General features: G+C 49.7%; 6 protein-coding genes across 6 annotated transcripts; 4 read left to right on the top strand and 2 right to left on the bottom strand.

Annotated features, from left to right (window-relative positions):
* Positions 1-49: 49 nt before the first annotated feature.
* Positions 50-1,174, bottom strand: BO79DRAFT_207447 (EKC/KEOPS complex subunit CGI121/TPRKB). The gene is made up of 3 exons (XM_025682172.1): positions 911-1,174; positions 738-860; positions 50-682 (listed from the first exon to the last, which is right to left on the bottom strand). Exons 1-3 carry the CDS (start codon positions 1,070-1,072, stop codon positions 368-370), a joined length of 600 nt encoding a protein of 199 aa, XP_025543169.1. The 5' UTR covers positions 1,073-1,174; the 3' UTR covers positions 50-367.
* Positions 1,175-1,279: 105 nt separating this feature from the next.
* BO79DRAFT_243309 (Bax Inhibitor family protein) lies at positions 1,280-2,856 on the top strand. Its single transcript, XM_025685272.1, has 2 exons — positions 1,280-1,937; positions 1,997-2,856. The coding sequence occupies exons 1-2, from the start codon at positions 1,420-1,422 to the stop codon at positions 2,478-2,480; spliced, it is 1,002 nt and encodes a 333-aa protein (XP_025543168.1). The 5' UTR covers positions 1,280-1,419; the 3' UTR covers positions 2,481-2,856.
* Positions 2,857-3,955: 1,099 nt separating this feature from the next.
* BO79DRAFT_139682 (uncharacterized protein) lies at positions 3,956-4,821 on the bottom strand (the record flags this gene model as incomplete). The annotated part of the gene is made up of 2 exons (XM_025678203.1): positions 3,956-4,715; positions 4,790-4,821. 2 exons carry the CDS (start codon positions 4,819-4,821, stop codon positions 3,956-3,958), a joined length of 792 nt encoding a protein of 263 aa, XP_025543167.1.
* Positions 4,822-6,095: 1,274 nt separating this feature from the next.
* Positions 6,096-6,896, top strand: BO79DRAFT_64006 (RBM8 family RNA-binding protein). Its single transcript, XM_025689533.1, has 2 exons — positions 6,096-6,432; positions 6,560-6,896. The coding sequence occupies exons 1-2, from the start codon at positions 6,175-6,177 to the stop codon at positions 6,791-6,793; spliced, it is 492 nt and encodes a 163-aa protein (XP_025543166.1). The 5' UTR covers positions 6,096-6,174; the 3' UTR covers positions 6,794-6,896.
* Positions 6,897-7,065: 169 nt separating this feature from the next.
* Positions 7,066-9,991, top strand: BO79DRAFT_251620 (putative glycosyl hydrolase; the record flags this gene model as incomplete). Its single annotated transcript, XM_025685868.1, has 2 exons — positions 7,066-7,132; positions 8,124-9,991. 2 exons carry the CDS (start codon positions 7,066-7,068, stop codon positions 9,989-9,991), a joined length of 1,935 nt encoding a protein of 644 aa, XP_025543165.1.
* Positions 9,992-13,774: 3,783 nt separating this feature from the next.
* Positions 13,775-16,209, top strand: BO79DRAFT_235614 (uncharacterized protein; the record flags this gene model as incomplete). Its single annotated transcript, XM_025684495.1, has 7 exons — positions 13,775-14,202; positions 14,267-14,419; positions 14,470-14,572; positions 14,793-14,874; positions 15,052-15,286; positions 15,489-15,633; positions 16,038-16,209. Exons 1-7 carry the CDS (start codon positions 14,121-14,123, stop codon positions 16,207-16,209), a joined length of 972 nt encoding a protein of 323 aa, XP_025543164.1. The 5' UTR covers positions 13,775-14,120.
* Between the last annotated feature and the right edge of the window lie 654 nt (positions 16,210-16,863).

Genomic DNA, 16,863 nt, shown 5'->3' with positions numbered 1-16,863 from the left:
AAGGTGATGTATTATTTGATTATATATAAAATGGAATATAGAACATATAGCATCTTCTAAAGTATTATTTCTGTGTAGAAAAAGAGCCGTAATCAGTGCTCCGCACTGACTCTATGAATGACGGCCCTGCGTTCTATGTACTGATCGTGACTCTTATAGACATATCTTGCATGGATGTTTCTTGCCAGACATATATCTGCACAAAGGTAGCTCCTGGGCGCAAATGACTCGAAACGGCATCAGCCAGAAGTTCTGACTGTCGGATGGTGCAGACAATCTGCATATGGCTGGCCCGGTTTACAGGGCTCTGGTTACCCAAATGAGCGAGATCGGGGTATGATAAAGAACTTCCTAATCCAAGATCTATTCAAGTCGCTCCTCGCAGAGCAATAGCTCCCAGGACCGACAGTTCGAGCCGGCGCATGCCATTCTCCTGGGTGCCGTTTGCTTGATTTGGCGGCGCAGTGTTCAGCGCCCCCAACTTGTAAGCCTTCTTGATCTTTGCAATGTCGGAGATCTTCGACAGAGTTTCGTCGTCGAATGGTACAGGCGTTCCCTCAACATTTTGTCCGAGATGGGCTGCGACCGAATCGTGGGTAATCTCCGGAGTCACGGAAAGCTTGACTACTAGCAAGTCTTTTGTGGAATCGGTAATGCCGAACTTGCGGAAAGATTCAGCAATCTAGATGTGGTCAGCATTGCCCATGAAGTCGGTTGGTAGCTGATTGTAGACGTACATTTGTCGCGGGGCTTAGCGAAAAGACCATCTCAGAATGCACATTCCGAGACTTGAGGCGGCCGTTCATATAATCATTGACTGCTCTGAAAACTGCGGAGAGAAGGTGTGTTCTTGAGAGGACCTGCGGCATGTTTAGCAGTTGCATCGCCGAGAGACATACTGACTCCGTACCGTGCTTGCATCAATGAAAGCGTACTCAAACTCCGCATTGGCGGACATGAGCTGCTGGCGAAGATACGGAGCATTCTGCACATCCCGATAAAGAGCGACATGCACGGGCATCGACGGAGGCAGATGCGAAAGGTGGATGGTTTCTAATAAAGGCGCAGACATGATGGGAATAGTGACGCAGAGGTGAAGTCCAAAAGGGAATTATCGAGAACGGGATCGAAGAGAGTACGCAGTTGTAGAATTCCGGGCCGAGATGATGACAATAGCAGTGTGGCCGTGCAAGTCCGTTAAGTCCTAAATCCTGATAATTCCCCTCCCCCGCCAACTTATCGCCGAGGCGGTGATGCTGACTCACGACGCGCTCATCTCCACGTGACTTCACTTCTCGAACGTTCGGGCGACCGTAGCGGCAGGCCGACGGATGACTGATATCATTCTTATAGCCGGCCATCCGCCGCTCTCCATCGCTTCTCCTCATCTCCAACAACATCGACATCATCGTCACAAACATGGCGTTCTTCTTGCGACGCCCGTTCGCCGTTCCTACGGCGCTTCGGCAAATCTCCAAACCTGCGAATAGCGCCCGTTTCATCCACAACACGCCCTTCAAGCCCCAGTCTAAGCCTACCGGTCCCATCTCCATCTTCGCAAAGTCCCGTCAGACCTTCCAAAATGCTTTCCGTCGCACCTACATGCAGCCTTCCTACAATGTTCAGGGCGGCAACATCACCCAGAAGCTGATCTACGGCGCCACCATCATCGGTGGTACTATCCTGGCCACGAACTTCATCTTCAACCGCGAAACCAGAGAGGATGGTGGCATGCCTCCGTTTGAGCGCAGCTACCTGAACGAGACGTTTATGCACACTGGACTTGGTATTGGTATCATTGGTATCGCTGCTCGCGCTCTGCACACCAACGGATGGTCTTATCGTTTGATGGCTGCCAGCCCCTGGGCTGTTATCGGTCTTGGTCTGGTTGCCAGCGTCGGAACCATGTATGGTACTCTGTACACGAACCCTGACAAGTAAGTCCTTCGCCAACGCATTCTTTTTCCTATGTGATCTTTTTCTGACAAATCACTAGCTACGTCATGAAGTATGGTCTCTGGGCCGCTTTCAACGTCACCCAGGCCGCGCTCCTGTCTCCCCTGATGTTCATGCACCCGGCTATTCTTGCTCGCGCTGGTCTTTACACCGCTGGAATGATGGGTGCCATTGCTTTCGTCGGTGCCACTGCTAAGCAGGAGAAGTACATGTACCTTGGTGCTCCTCTGCTCGCTGGTGTGACCATTGTCGCTCTCTCCGGTTTCGCTCCTCTTGTCCTCCCCGCTACTGCCACCCGCGCTCTGATGTGGTCCGAGAAGATCTGGCTGTACGGTGGTCTCGCTGTCTTCGGTGGTTTCACCCTCTATGATGTCCAGAAGATCCTCCACCACGCTCGCATGGCTCAGAGAGGCCTGGTTCGTAAGGATGTCGTCAACGAGAGTATCAGCCTTGAGTTGGACTTCATCAACATCTTCGTCCGTATGGTCCAGATCCTGGGCATGCGCCAGAACAACCGGAGGTAAACGCATTTCGCATTTGCAACTCTGTGATCGCCCTGGTGTAACGCCAGGGTGCCCAAATGCATGAGCATCTCATTGCACTCAGCGCCCTAATATACACGGTCTCGGACACTACGATGATTCGGAACTAAGTGGCATTTGTCTTTCTGAAAATTCGATTGTATTAGTATTTGCTGCATGGTTTCCACCAAATAATTCAGCCTGTATATGGAAGGGCACACACTATCTGTCAGTACCTTTGGCCAACGAGGTCATGGGTCAGCCACGCCGTTCCCGGTGACAAGGGACCGTGGCGACAGAGAAATCCGATGGAACTTACTTTTGTCGATACCTAGAGGTGGAAACCAATTAATCTCCACTCTTAATCCATCACATGAACACATTCAAAGCTATTCGTAGGAAGTACATACTGCCGTCGTAAAGCTAGACTGTAGCCCTACATCTTCATACCCTTGCACCTATTAATAGAAATATACAAATGACATCATAATATCCCCCAGCCCCAATCCCTCACTCCCCCATCATACCTCTCCAGCCCACTCCTTCACCATAATCCCAACAATCCTCCCACAGTAAAACCTCCCTCAGTGCCACATCACGATTATAACCAATCTGGCACAGCGCACGCCCCAGCGCTCGCGGCATGCAATCAAATCCCAGCTCCTGGATAACTTTTCGATAAGGTAACCGACGGTTACGCTCTGAACTACTTACAGATCCAGTTCAGGACGTGTTGTGCCTCACGCTCTTGGATTTTGAGTGGTCTTCCGCACGGCTTCTTGGGCGTTGGATAGCTGGCCTGCTTGCAACGTGTAGGTAACCACTCGGGGCGTTACTTGCAGGTACTCTGCTATTTCGTACACTTGGTAGCCGAGCTCGTGCTTGAGGAGGAAGGATCTTTGGTCGTGTGTCGCGGTCGTGCTAGATTTGGGTGCGAGTGCAGGTTTGGGTGAGGGTGGTCACATTGGCAGTGTTCTTCAGAGAGTAGATAGAAGAACGTGTGATGAAGCTTCCCAGCATGAACTAGGCATTGTTGACCCCATTACATCCAATAGTTCTATAAATTTGGATTAAAGTATCCGTATCAAATCATTTGCCTAGACGTACTTCCTTTCTTCTTCAGTCTACTCTAACACATGATTCAGTGAAGGCTCACTGCCAAACTTGTGGAGATTCAGGCTATTGAAACATATCATCCAACATAAATTCACATAGCTTCCTTTTTCATGACATCGTACCTCGTGTAAATGTAAAATCACTGGAAACCCTTCAACAACCTGCGCAAACCCGGTACATTTCATGACCATCAATCTCCAATCATCCTGTCCCTAGGAAATAAAAGCAACACTGGACGCCAGACGCCTGAACTATGTACCTTTAATCCCATCAACGAACTTCACCACGATATCATGAGAAACAGAGCCGCATTCTGGCATAACGAAGCTCTCCACACAAGCTCTCCGTACTCTGTAGACAGCCTACAGGTACTGTGGCCGAAGAAATCGAGACGAGCTGTGAATAAACGCAAGAAGATGAACCTCATAAGCATGATTAAGCCTCTCAATCTTCTCCGGTTCGTTAACCGTAACCATGTACTCAGGAGACACAGGATTCTCCCTTCGCTTATGATCACTCTTCGCTAGCTCCATCTTGATATCCTTCTTGATCTGACGCACATTAAGCCCACCCACTCGAGGAGTAAACATCATATTCGCCATATGACAATAGCTGTCTCCATTGATCTGCCCGAAAGTCCTCAATATCAAAGCGACTGTCTTCCAGCGTCGACATCTCTCCTCAGGCAGACGAACCTGGAGCGTCTTTTCAGGCCAACGGCACTCGAACAGATCATTGTAGAGTCGACTATATGGAGGGTCAGGGTAGTAACCGTTGAACTTTTCCTTCAGTATCATCTTGTTGCCTCTCACGGCACATGCTGAATGGCGGATTCGAATGGTTAGAAGGAGGGAGTGGTCTTCAAGGCCTTCGAGGTTCACGAAGTGGGTGTTTGCCGCCTTGATCATCAGACTGACTGAGTAGCCAATGTTTGGTCGAGAAGGATCGTGGATGCATTCGTTCAATGTCATGATGCAGCCTACCACGTCGAATGCTATATCGAGCTTGGCGTTTGGCTGGTGCAGCTCGCGGACTTGGTCGGGCGCAGAGCCTGTCAGAACTGCTTCGATTCTGGGATATTGCTTAGGCGAGCGGAAATGGCAGAAGCATTGGGGGTCGTCGCTGTCAGGATATTGATTTGTTAGAGGACTGATTATTGCTTATCTGGAGAGGAAATTGCCGAAAATCGAGCTCACCAGGGTAGATTCGAGACTGACTTGCCGCTCATCGCGGCGCAGTCTCTCTTTATCGCTCAATGAATGAAAGTTTTGCCTGGAATTGAGAGGCAAAGGGTGGTTTCTTTTCGATACCTGGGTAAAAGCTTGTCAATATCAATGATGATGAGCAAGCAAAAAGGAGAAGAAGGCCGCAGGGACAGCTAGATTGAGGACGGGTCTCATGTTGTCACTGTGTTTATCACATTCACATCGAGGGGCTGGCATCGATTCACTGATATCCAGCCAAATCTCTGTTCCTACAGTAGCAAAAAGTACACAGGGAAAGCTCTTCTATCAGCTCTCAGCTACTCAGATTAGACCCAGCACACCATCCTCAGCAGGAGCACGGGAATCCACGGCATGGTTACAAAGTACTACTAATGTCAGTATGATAACTGATGGCAGTGGATGTCTCTCAGCTTAGATTTATCTGTGTCTTTAACAGAGAGTCCCATAATTCCCTCATATCTACCCCGTTCATTGACATCATGTTATCATTCTCTGCGAAAGGATGAGGGTGGTGATAGAGAGTGATTACAAGTGCTATACTATGCCGCTAGTAAGTATAGTTAAATGATAGCTCACTCAGTGAAGAGACTATTTAAATTTGTAACCAGGAGAAACTTCTGTATGGATAACAACATTTGCAGGCGGAACTTGATCGTTAAAAGGTGAACAGTGCATGGGATACAGCCGAGCTAGCTACTAGATTTGAGTCTGTTGTATCCCCACAGCTCTTTGTAGGAGTAGTATATATCTCAATTTATTTTATGGGCATTTCATTGTTGCAATTGTCGCATCTTTCAGCAATGAGCATCCAGATACACTACTTAGTAGTACTAGTTGACCCTATCTGCTTGCGTTGAGTATACATATATCTTCACTACGATACACCCAACTAATGAGCAGTCACTAGAGCTGTAACTAAAGTTCCAGTACTTCAAATTATTCAGTGTTGTAATTCCCATGTCCTGTAAATCGCGAATATGCTCTTCTTACGTCTTAGTAGTTCATTGGTGCAATATACTATACTGCGTATATGAAAGTGCTATGAAAGGCTTTCAGGAGAAGCCTCTACATATTAGTCAAACATAGAAACTCCTCTCACAAGCCCTGTTCTATAATCCTGCCGATCATTGATCTTGACTAATATTTGTGGCATTGAGAGTAGTAGAAAATGGCCATCAACATTGACCGTCGTTGGATATCATTCGATTACATAAGCACACCGCAAGCTTCGCGAAGATCCATCGCATTGCAACAGTTTGGTCATTGAACAGCCCACCTTGGACCAAAATCCCTCCCTTTATCCACCCTTCTCGAGCCTTTAATTTCGGTCAATCCAGTCTCACCTCCCTCCCATCATGTCTACAGAAATGGAAGTCGACCCTCCCGTGGCGCAGGAGGAAGAGGTGGAGGTCCCCGCGCAGTCGGGCAACAATACCTCTGATCCGAGAACGCAAGCGTCAGCTGTTGCAGTGCGCAGTATCGAAGGATGGATTATCATCGCGACCAACATTCATGAAGAGGCCTCCGAGGAGGACGTGACGGATCTGTTTGCTGAATATGGAGAGATCAAGAACTTCAATCTCAACCTCGATCGCCGGACGGGTTATGTGAAGGTAGGTGTCTTTGGTTCTTCGTCTGCCTAGAATTCATTCTAGGGTTTTGCTGGACACATCTCTCTGTCCCTTTTGAACAATCACGCTTTGTTTGATCACAAGATGAATACTAATTGGCTTCTGTCAGGGTTACGCGTTGATCGAATACTCCACCCTCCCCGAAGCCTCAGAAGCCATCAAGGCTTTGAACGGATCCAAATTGCTGGACCAGACAATCCAGGTCGACTTCGCCTTTGTGCGGCCACCCCCATCGAACAACAAAGGAAAGAATGCTGGACAAAGAGGTGGCCGTGGTGGACGAGGACGCAGCAGGAGTCGCGATAGGAGTCGCAGCCCTGGAGCGGAGGAGGCTAGAGACTAGGCGTATTGTTGTGGCAGCATTGAGGAGTTGACTTTTGTTTACTCTACTTTATGACCTTGGCAGGCACCTTATATCTTGCTTTCTCTTGCCTCGTCGCGTCTAGCGTTTTGATTTTGCCTTTGTTTTCGCCCTCAAGGACTACACGGCTGTTGAGCCATTCAGACGACACTATGTCGGTTTGATGCGCGCATGTTGGTCACGGTTGGATGGGCGCCGTGAGCAGCAGTGGTTACAGCCGGCAATATCTCTTACGACAGTTTTATGCTCCTCCAATGAGGGTACTCGTGGGCTTGCAGCCAGAGGAGATATTTGCCGGCGTCGTAAATAATCAGCGATATGGTATGTGCAAAATGTTTCTTTCGGCATTCCGGCCCGTTTTCCCTTTCCTTTTCCCTTTGCCATCCCTCTTCTCGATTCTGTCTCTTGACCTCTGTCATCACTCCCGCTGCTGTTTTGTCTCGTGGCTTTCTCGAATGCTCATCGCTGACCTAGCTGAAGCAGGACCCCGCTCGCATGATATATCAAGCCAGGATATCCCAAAATTTCTACTAGTTCCAAGATTAATTCAGATGAAACCCACTGCCCATGATGCTCATGTGGATGGGGCTATACTTGTAGTATTCCTGCTCTATTGATCTCACCCTTCCGTCGTCCAGCACATGGGCAAGTCTGTCGACCTCACATCAATCATCCCAAGACCCTTAGTCCAGATAGAGTTCTGTAGATCCGAATGACTGCTATTGGTCATCAGATAGTGCGTGAGATGCACTCTATATAAGACTCTGCGAGGGATCGATCAGAAGGTCGATGGGGGCGGGCAGGAATCGGGCATGAGATCCCCGCAGCCCAGGCGCGTGATGGAATACCAAGAACGAGGCCCCGACGATCAAGCGTGGAGAGGACGAGGCTGGAAGGGAGAGGGCAGCAGCTGAGCTGCGGAGAGTCAGCCGGAGGGCTGAAAAGCACGGCGAATGGCTGGCTTAGTTAAGCCCGGGGGTCTTTCCTTCCCCGCAACGGCCGAACGTCAAAACTTATCGCTCAACGCCACTTCCTTCCCTCGTTCATGGCCCGCCCTGGGGACCATTGACTGTTGAAATATGCCTCATTAGATTCTCGCTGCTCGTTGGATGCTGGCGGTTTTCTGAGCTCTCTTTCTCCCCGCGTCTGTCTCGAGTTCTGCGTGCTTAAAGTCAATCCTCACGTATTGTTACCTCGAATCATTACTCGAACACTTGCTTATCGGTACCTCCGCCCTGGGTTACCAGGAACCAGGTCCAGAGCCACGAGACCAGTCGTTCACTGCGGGCTTGAGGGACTTACAACTAGAAAGCCTTCAATATGCGTGCGTTACTTGCTATTCATAGGTTGCTCTGCTTGTTTGCAGTCTTCTCTGAGACCAATGCGCTGGCGTTGCGGTCGCAGGACGTCCTTGCGCCATTGTCTCCAAATGCGCAGATTCCGCTGGAGGATTCAACCGATCCCCCGTCAAAGCAGCTCCCCCTTCCTGCTCCAGAGAAGCCCAGTGAACCGATCGGCTCGATAAGCCGCACTTACAACGATTTGCTGGATGCTCTCAATGTGATGCAGGATGACTATTTCCAGCTTTGGCAAGGTACTTGGCCTACTAGTATCGATTGGACTGCTGCCGTGCTTGGGACTCATGTCTCCGCCACCCTCTCCTCACTGACTTCTACGGCGGGGGATGTACTGTCGGACCTTCTTTCAGAGAATGCTAGCGGGAATCACAAACAGCCGGAAGATATAACTGAACAGTATTCGTTGGGATTTGAGAATCTCATTAACCATTATTTTGACCAAACCTCAGCCTTTTACTTCGGTGAGGATGCCTTTGCTGTAAGAAACCAGGCTTTCGATGACATGCTATGGGTTGTTCTGGGCTGGCTGGAGAACATAAAGTTCCAAGTGTTGCACAGCGACCTGCATTACGATGACCCCTTCTCACCCAACGAGACAACAAAACGCCTCTGGCATGGAACCCAGTTTCAGTCTCCGGCGGCTCATCGGGCACGTGTGTTCTATGGTCTTGCGTCCGGGGGTTGGGACGTTTCCTTGTGTAATGGCGGGATGATCTGGAGCCCTTACCTGACGCCCTACAAAAATGCCATCACCAATGAGCTGTACATAGCCGCTAGCATCGGGATGTATCTCTACTTCCCCGGAGACTTTATTGATTCACCCTTTATGGGAACCACATTGGACGATGAGAACTGGTCAGACGGTTACCCTCACGACCCAACTCATCTGCAGGCCGCCATCGAGGGATATTCATGGCTAAATGCCTCAAATATGACGGGTGCCAATGGCCTCTATGGCGATGGCTTCCATATCAGTGGTTGGAAGAGTGCCGATGATCCTGGCACGCGCAAATGTGATGTTCTCAACACCATGGTATATACATACAACCAGGGAGTGATCCTTAGCGGGCTAAGGGGACTTTGGTTAGCTACCGGTTTGCAGCAGTATCTATCTGACGGGCACCGATTGGTCAATGATGTGCTCTTGGCTACCGGATGGCCTGACAAAGGCAGTCAGCAGTGGGAAGGGCTTGGCCGCGGAGGTGTGTTGGAAGATGCGTGCGACTCTTCCGGGAGCTGCTCCCAAAATGGACAAACCTTCAAAGGGATCTTCTTTCATCATTTGGCCGAGTTCTGCCGAGACATCCGGCCGCAGGAATTGCGTTTTCTGGCCAGTGCCAACCGCACAGGGGACGGGGAAGACGGCTGGCAGTACGTATACGAGTGGCACCAAGCACGATGCCGAACATACCGCCCCTGGATCGAGCACAACGCCAACGCCGCTCTGTTGACCAAGAATGGCGACGGCAAGATCGGGGAGTGGTGGGGAAACACCACCGCCACCGACGTGAGTCCTCTGCCGCAGGGGGCGATCGACTATCAAAACTATGGGGCGCAGGGTGAGGACTCGGAGGCACTGACGGGACTTCTCCGCAGCCGTGGCTCTAAGGGCCCCAGCGAAGACGAGACGCTGGGACTCGATTCCACACGACAGCTGCAGGGCTGGGGAACTGCACCCGAGCGGTCGGGTTTCACAGAGCGCGATTATGCGCCGAACGACTACAACGATCGTGGCCGCGGACGCACTGTTGAGACACAGTCAGGAGGTGTCGCGGTGCTGCGGGCATTGTACCAGTGGAAGACAACCTCGTCGCTTGCATGATCCGGGTCATTCGGCCGATGGCCTAGCACTTGCTGTACAAATGGGTTTGGTTGGTTTGATTGTATGTTAGGGAGTTTCAGGAATACCTACACTAGGACCGGAACAGGCGTTTGGAAGCACGATTACCTTCGTCATCTGTAGGGCGCGGCAGCCATACTCACCTACGTACATACACAGAACATGCATGATGTCTTGATCAGCAGAACAATTTTGCCACATAAGCCGATGCCAGCAGTATGGCCGTGGAAGAAACCTCCGTAGCCTGCGTTAGTTGGACCCGGGGAAATGAAAAACCGGGGAAAAGCCACGACATCGACATCATCAACATCATCGCACATGGCAGGATCACCAGATTGACCCCATCCATCCATCCGCCAGCTCGGCTAGACAAGCGCGCTCAGCCAGCATTTTTACTTAAAAAGTAAAAATAAACCAAAAAGGGCAGAATCTACCCAACCCAACCCAATGGATGATGAGATGGGATGTCTTACTACCTGCCGATTAAAGTAAACCCTCCGGATAATATTTTTCCTTGACAGTACTTAGACAGGTATGACTCTACAAAGTACTACAGGACTTAGTTATTACGTTGGTTGGTAGTAATTCAATCCCTCCGTGCCGTCCCGCGTTGCTGCTGCTTTTTCGGCCCCCCGATCCGATCTTCCCCGGGGATGAGACCGGCCATGTCATTGAATTTTATTGCCATCTTGGATGGATATTAATTTACTTATGGGCATAGTAAGCGGAGCGGAGGGAAATGGTATGTGTTGTGCCGTCCTGTGCCGTGCCGTCCTGTGCCGTGCCGTGTTGTTGTGTTGTTGTCGTTGTTGTTGTTATGTGTTGTCTATTTGGATTAGTGGGTGAGTGGGTGAGTGAGATTTGGGGGTGTTTTTTCTCTTGACCGACTATATGATATAATGGCTTGCGGGCCGTAGTTACTACTGCTTACTTCATAGGTAATTAGTTTATTGATTGTTTCTTTTCTTTCGATTCTTTTCTCTTTTGGGAGAGGTTGGTAAAAAGGTGTACGGAGTACTCCGTGGGTACTACTGTAGTAGATGGGGGTTATTCTTTTTGGGGGCGTATATTTTATTTTATTCTTTTTTTATTGATTTTTTTTTTCTTTTCTGTTTTTGTGTTTTTTTGGATTGGGGGTCTTGGATGGAATACTTTGGCACTAAGGTGTATAGCTAGTAGTTGATGCATTGCAGTGTATACTGACTGGATGGATGGATTTGTGAACTAACTAGTTATTGAAGGAAATGTAAGGTGATTAGTTCGTTGGGTAAGTAGTGAGGAGGGATGATGATGATATCACCGGACAGGTTTAATCAATTATTCTTTCTTTCTTCTTTTGATTTGTAGGTAGGTAGGTAAGTAGTTATTGTGACTATTGACGGAGTATCTTGAGAAGTTGCAGCAAGTAACGTGATATGATGAAATGAGCTGGGTCATGTGTCTCCGTCTAATCCAGTCTCAACTATCTACTTAGTTAGTTGGTTGCCGTGTAACTGGATAAGATGATGTAAGCTGGAATGAAGTTCCTCCATAGTGTAACTGACTAGCAAGTTAGTTACCTACGTGACTACTCAAGTAATAGGTCAGGTGCTAACAATATCAGATGTTGTTGCTTGAAACCAGAGCAGGCTAATTGATTAGCCCTCCAGTTATCAACATACGATAACTGCTAGTAGGGGTAAGTATCTACGATGTACTCGTCTGTAGTCAGTGAGTATGTCTACTCTCCACGCACTTGATCTAAATGCCCAGCAAAGTCTAAGAAACTGTATAGATGCCTGTCCAATGGGTAGAAGAAACCACGCACTGCAGCTCCCAACATCAAACAGATAGATCGTCAGCCTTTCATGATATTACTAATCTGTATCTTTATAGTAGTTGGATAGTTATTAGTGATGGTTATTTAAACTCATAAGCGAAGTATGCGAACCCATACTATAGTGAGCTGTATTAAAGGACCCGTGGATACTCAGGCCCCATAATTGGTTTTGGAATGAAATGGGCATCTACTTTCGAGAAATGAAGGAGGGGGACCATGGGTGGAAGGGAAAAAGAAAAAGGGAAAGCCACTACGCAGACGCATTGACCTTGTGCCCCCCTTTATCCCTCCCCTGGTTGATGGTGGTGGACACCCAAGGTTCTAGGAGGAATCATTTAATTTATTCTGGAAGCACTAGGTGGAACTACATATAACAGCATAGTAAGTCTCTAACCACGGGGGTAGGGTGCCTGTGCCTTGCCGACCATACGATAAGGAGGGGAAGAATTTTCCATGGGAAGATGACCCCAGTCAGTAGTAGGAGGATGTTATGGACCTGCCGGATGGGTTTAAGGGGGCGTTTCCTGGCTGACCGTTTCTGCACTGATGGCTGCGTTGGCTATTAATTGGGTTGGGAGGAGGAGGGTAGGCGGCAGCAACTCAAGTCTATGTTATCAGGTCTCTCTCTCGCAACACACACACACACCACACAGACATTTTTCTCTTTGTGCAAGACGATCGGTGGCTTGAACGAAGGTGTACTGTGTATGATGGTGGATGGACGGAATGTGGTAGACTAGAGTAATTTTGCTGGACAGGTCGTCCTCCGTGCTCTGTCTGTGGAGAGTGGATACTCGAGGGATAATCAGACAGGTCTCCTAGTGTTAATTTCCTGTGAGAGCATTGAACAACATCTGAACAGGTATGGAGACGGAGGGTTAAGTGTCAGGGTCGCGATGATCCTTCATCATCGTGCCTCGACATCAAATGATCGGGTAAAGGCATCAAGCCAGGTAGAACCGAATTCGGGTTGGCATCATGACTGTTGGTGCTTGCTGGGAGTCTTAGCACTCAGCAGTGTCCTTATTAGCGGAGAATCCCCTCAGCCACTAGCCGATCCCAGATCGGCAGTTCTTTATCGTCACTCGCCAGGGTGGCATTGACCTTCACTGGGCTCATTGGAGCTTGCCCGGAAAGTGGGCACTGGACGGAAGAGAGAGGAGGGGGGGGTAAGAGCCAAGTGTCTGACTTGCGAGGACAGCTCGGACAAGGTGGTTCCCGTTGGGATGTCGTGGGGTTGCGGTATGTGGTATTTACATAGTCATGAATGAGCGAGAGAGAAGGGAACAAATGGATAGACAGGTAGGGTAGATAGACGATAGTAGCGGGTAGTAGGCAGGAACTAAGAATAATAATGCTGGCCGTCAACCATGGAATGGGCGAGTGGAGCAAGAAGGCAGTCACGCGGCCGCCCAGTCGTGGTACCCTTACGTCCTCGTAATCATTGGTATTCTTCCTCCTGTATGTATGGTAATATTTCGGGGAATCCTCGCTTCTCTCGGTTTCACCCGTCGCTTCGAAGAGCTGCCAGAGAGGATGCTTCATTGCAAGTTGGGTGCCTGCTTGTCCACTATGAGGTCACGGGCTTCTCCCCCCTCTCTTAGGCTACTACTTACACTACTGTATTCACAGTAACTAACTCTGACTGACTGAGACTTAGCCTTACTTGCTTAGGTGGCCCCCTCTACTGCCACTGTCGGACTGACGTGCCTACCTACCTGAATCGGCTGCCGATTCCATGTTAAGCCTCCTCATCTGCCTATCTTCATACGGCGGAAGACTGATCCCAATCCTCATCGGGCAGTGGACAACTGTCATAAGTCAGGACCCAAAGGGAGAAAAAGGAAAGGAAAGGGTTCGGCCGTGGTCCCATCCGGTCACAAGCTCTTTCGCGCGCGCTCTCTTTGCTGAGTGGGGAGCGCGACTGCATGCACCGATGCGGGGGTCAAGGAACGCTTTCCACTGGCTAGTTTGCACTCTGTTGTTCAACGCTCCCCGGTGAATGCATCCCCTCCATCGAAAACGGAGCTCGCTCACTTGCTGCTCAATTGCAGTTGGGGGCTCATCCTGCAGGTCTGCTCGACCTCGTGTTGATAACCGGATTCATAGGGGAAAAACGCGTCTAGCGAGGAGTGAGGAATAGCTCCGTGGTATAGCGTACCAAGCTACCAATCTTCGCGATGAGCTTCTCATCCAGTAGGACGCGGAACATCACCTTTGCAATGTTTTCGCCGACCCAGCGCAACTAATGTAGCCGCCGGGGAACGTTCCGGACATCGTCCGTTGGGGCTCATGTATGCAACTGCAGCGCCTTGCTGCAAATTCGCCACGATTGTACTAGCGGTCGAGCTGAGATGCGATCTGTTCGGTGCTGGTGGTTCTTTGATAGAACCTACGAGATAACTAGTCGCTCCGCCCGTGACGTTGACTTGTTTCAGTTGCATCCATCAGATCGATGGGACCTGTGTGTCTTGGTGCTGATAGCGCCCGACTTCTCCGTACTTTGTCAGAGCTTCCGGGGCTGAGCCTTGCATTCAGCCAGTCAGGTACATTGCAGCACGGGGAAGTGAAAGTACCATCCGCCAAAGGGGGTGGACAAGAAGAGACATGCTCCAAAATTTTAATCAAAGTATCAAACAAGACGAGCAATGGCAACAGACAGGTCCAATGAGAGGAACTTTCATGACGTTCTCACCCGTCATAGTTGAAGTTGCCCCGAGGATGAACCACGGTGAGCGGCGACGGTCAGCGCGCGCAAAGACCTTTAAGCTGCGAAAGAAAATTTTGCGCGCGTCTTCCCCGAAGCCTCACCCATGGTCGGGCAATTTCTTCTATTGAGGTTTAATTCCCACCATCTCGGGTCCCGTATCTGTGTGTTATTTTATTACCATTATCATTATTATTCTTAGTTTCATCGCGCGACCATCGGAAAGCTTCCTTCGTCCATTCCTAGCCGGGCTGGAGAATTTTAACTCACACTTGCCAACCAATTCTCAAAGCACCGACGAATGGCAATGCGCGGAAGCCATCCTATCCCTGTCGCGCGGTAGGTGAATGAATGCATACATGGCTCCTGCCAGTTAGTAGTGTTATGTTAAGAAGGCGCCATACGGGGTACCCCATACAGTCCAGGGGCAAAAAAGAAAAAGGGAAAATCTGAATCAACTTTCGTCACATTATCAACCCTGTGATTCGATGTTCCGATGGACACATGTTCCCGAAGCGCGGTGAATGGGGAGAGATGGATCGGCAGCCTGCACATCCTTTCCTGGTTCTGCTTTGGCTGCTCACTCCCACTCGCTCCCACTCGCTCCCAGCCATGATCCGTCAGAAGGTGTGTCGAACCCGCGGGAATGGATCGTCCTGCCCCAAGCCGTTGACTTCCTTTGTGGTGGAGCTTAAAATCCGACCAGAGAAGGAAAAGTACGCCAGCCCACCTCCACTACCAGATTGGGGGGGTTGGGACTAAAAGGACGATACATGATCATCCAGCACAAAGTACAACTCCCCCATATACAGATGCATCGTTTTTTCCTATTGCTGCAGGCAGACGATAGATGTGCTTTTTTGGGATCTCGTCTACGGCAGGCAAAAAACACTAGTGGTGGCAATTACAAGACTTTTGGTTGTAACTGAGGGGGGAGATACCTCCGGTTGTAGTACCGTCTAGGTGCATTATCAGTGGCACTAGTCAGGGTAGCGGGAGGCACGATGAGAGAAAGGTCGAGCGAAGCATTCCGATATTGATCCTGACCCCGTCTTGCGGCGATGGAGGCAAAGCCACGAATCCGATGGCTCGATCGACGTTGCATGACCTCCCCTGAAGACTTGATGAGAACGTTTTGACTAGGTCCGACTGACTGACTGTTATCGCCCCATTTGACGTACTGATACACTCTTATGCCCTTTTTGTGGCTTAATGATCCGCCGCCGCCTCGGCAATTGTTAGGAGGAGCTAAAGAGGAATGGAGAAAATGAAAGGTTCGCTTCGCTATGGAGCCATGCAAAATTCGGTGACTTTTGTGCCAGGGGAGGGGGGTGGGAAAGTGGAAAAGACGAGCCGTCCTGTTCATGTTGGCGAGTGTTGATTGATCCGTGGCAACAATAAGAACAACAACAAGAAGAAGAAGAAGAGCCAGAAGAAGGGAAGGGGGAGGAGGGAAGGGGAACCAAAAATCACATTGTAAAAGGGCCATCCAACCTCAGCAGCATCATGCCTCTACATCATCGGCCATGGATCATCGTCATACTACTAGCGGTGGATGATGAGGATCATCGCCATTCCTCCGAGAGCGACACCTCGTTGGCGGTGATGAGTGGCCCCCCCTTCAGGGGATTTGGGTTCCCGCTAAGGAGGGCAGCGGCGAACCAAGGGGCGTGAAATGCTGGGTCCGACAGTCACTAACCGAACCACTGCTGAGAAAGGAACAAGACGAACCCCTAAAAGGGCAGCGGCGCCCACCAACCACGGGACGCCAGTCCGAACGGAGGCCCTTCACCGAAACAATCATCTGGCGGCTTTTATTTGATGTCCAGAGAGAGAGAGAAGAGTAAGAGTGAGAGACAGATATCTTTTTGTTCTTTTTTAGTCGCTGGTTTACGTAGTTGTGAGGTGTTATGATGTAGTATCTGTTTGGTAGATGGGTTCGTTGTCTCAATGCGATTGGGCTTTTCTTTCACTCTACATAGTTATTCATGTGTCTCATGTCTCTTCTTTTCTTAGCCAACATCTTCCTTTTTTCCTGCCTGTCGTGTCTCTGTTTTTTTCGCCTCTCTTTTTTTACATTTCTTGCCTCCCCCCGTACCCAGGAATACGGTGATAATCATTCCAGTGGCGGCCACGAGTCTTCCCACTTTTAGTGTGGTGCCGCTAATCCCCAACTGGGTAAGACCGAGCCCACCGAGGTACCACTCCGTACTCTGTTTGTACCTCCCATACCAAATCCGGGTGAATTTCCTGCCCAAAAGTACAGCAGGCATGTACCCTCTGGGTAATTATGGGAATCGGTATGTTACCGGCTTCCCCCTGCTACCT

The sequence above is a fragment of the Aspergillus costaricaensis genome (assembly GCF_003184835.1).
Source record: "Aspergillus costaricaensis CBS 115574 unplaced genomic scaffold BO79scaffold_5, whole genome shotgun sequence".
NCBI lineage: Eukaryota > Fungi > Ascomycota > Eurotiomycetes > Eurotiales > Aspergillaceae > Aspergillus > Aspergillus costaricensis.
Note: the sequence above shows the minus strand (reverse complement) of the source record. Positions and strands in the feature narration are given on the sequence as shown.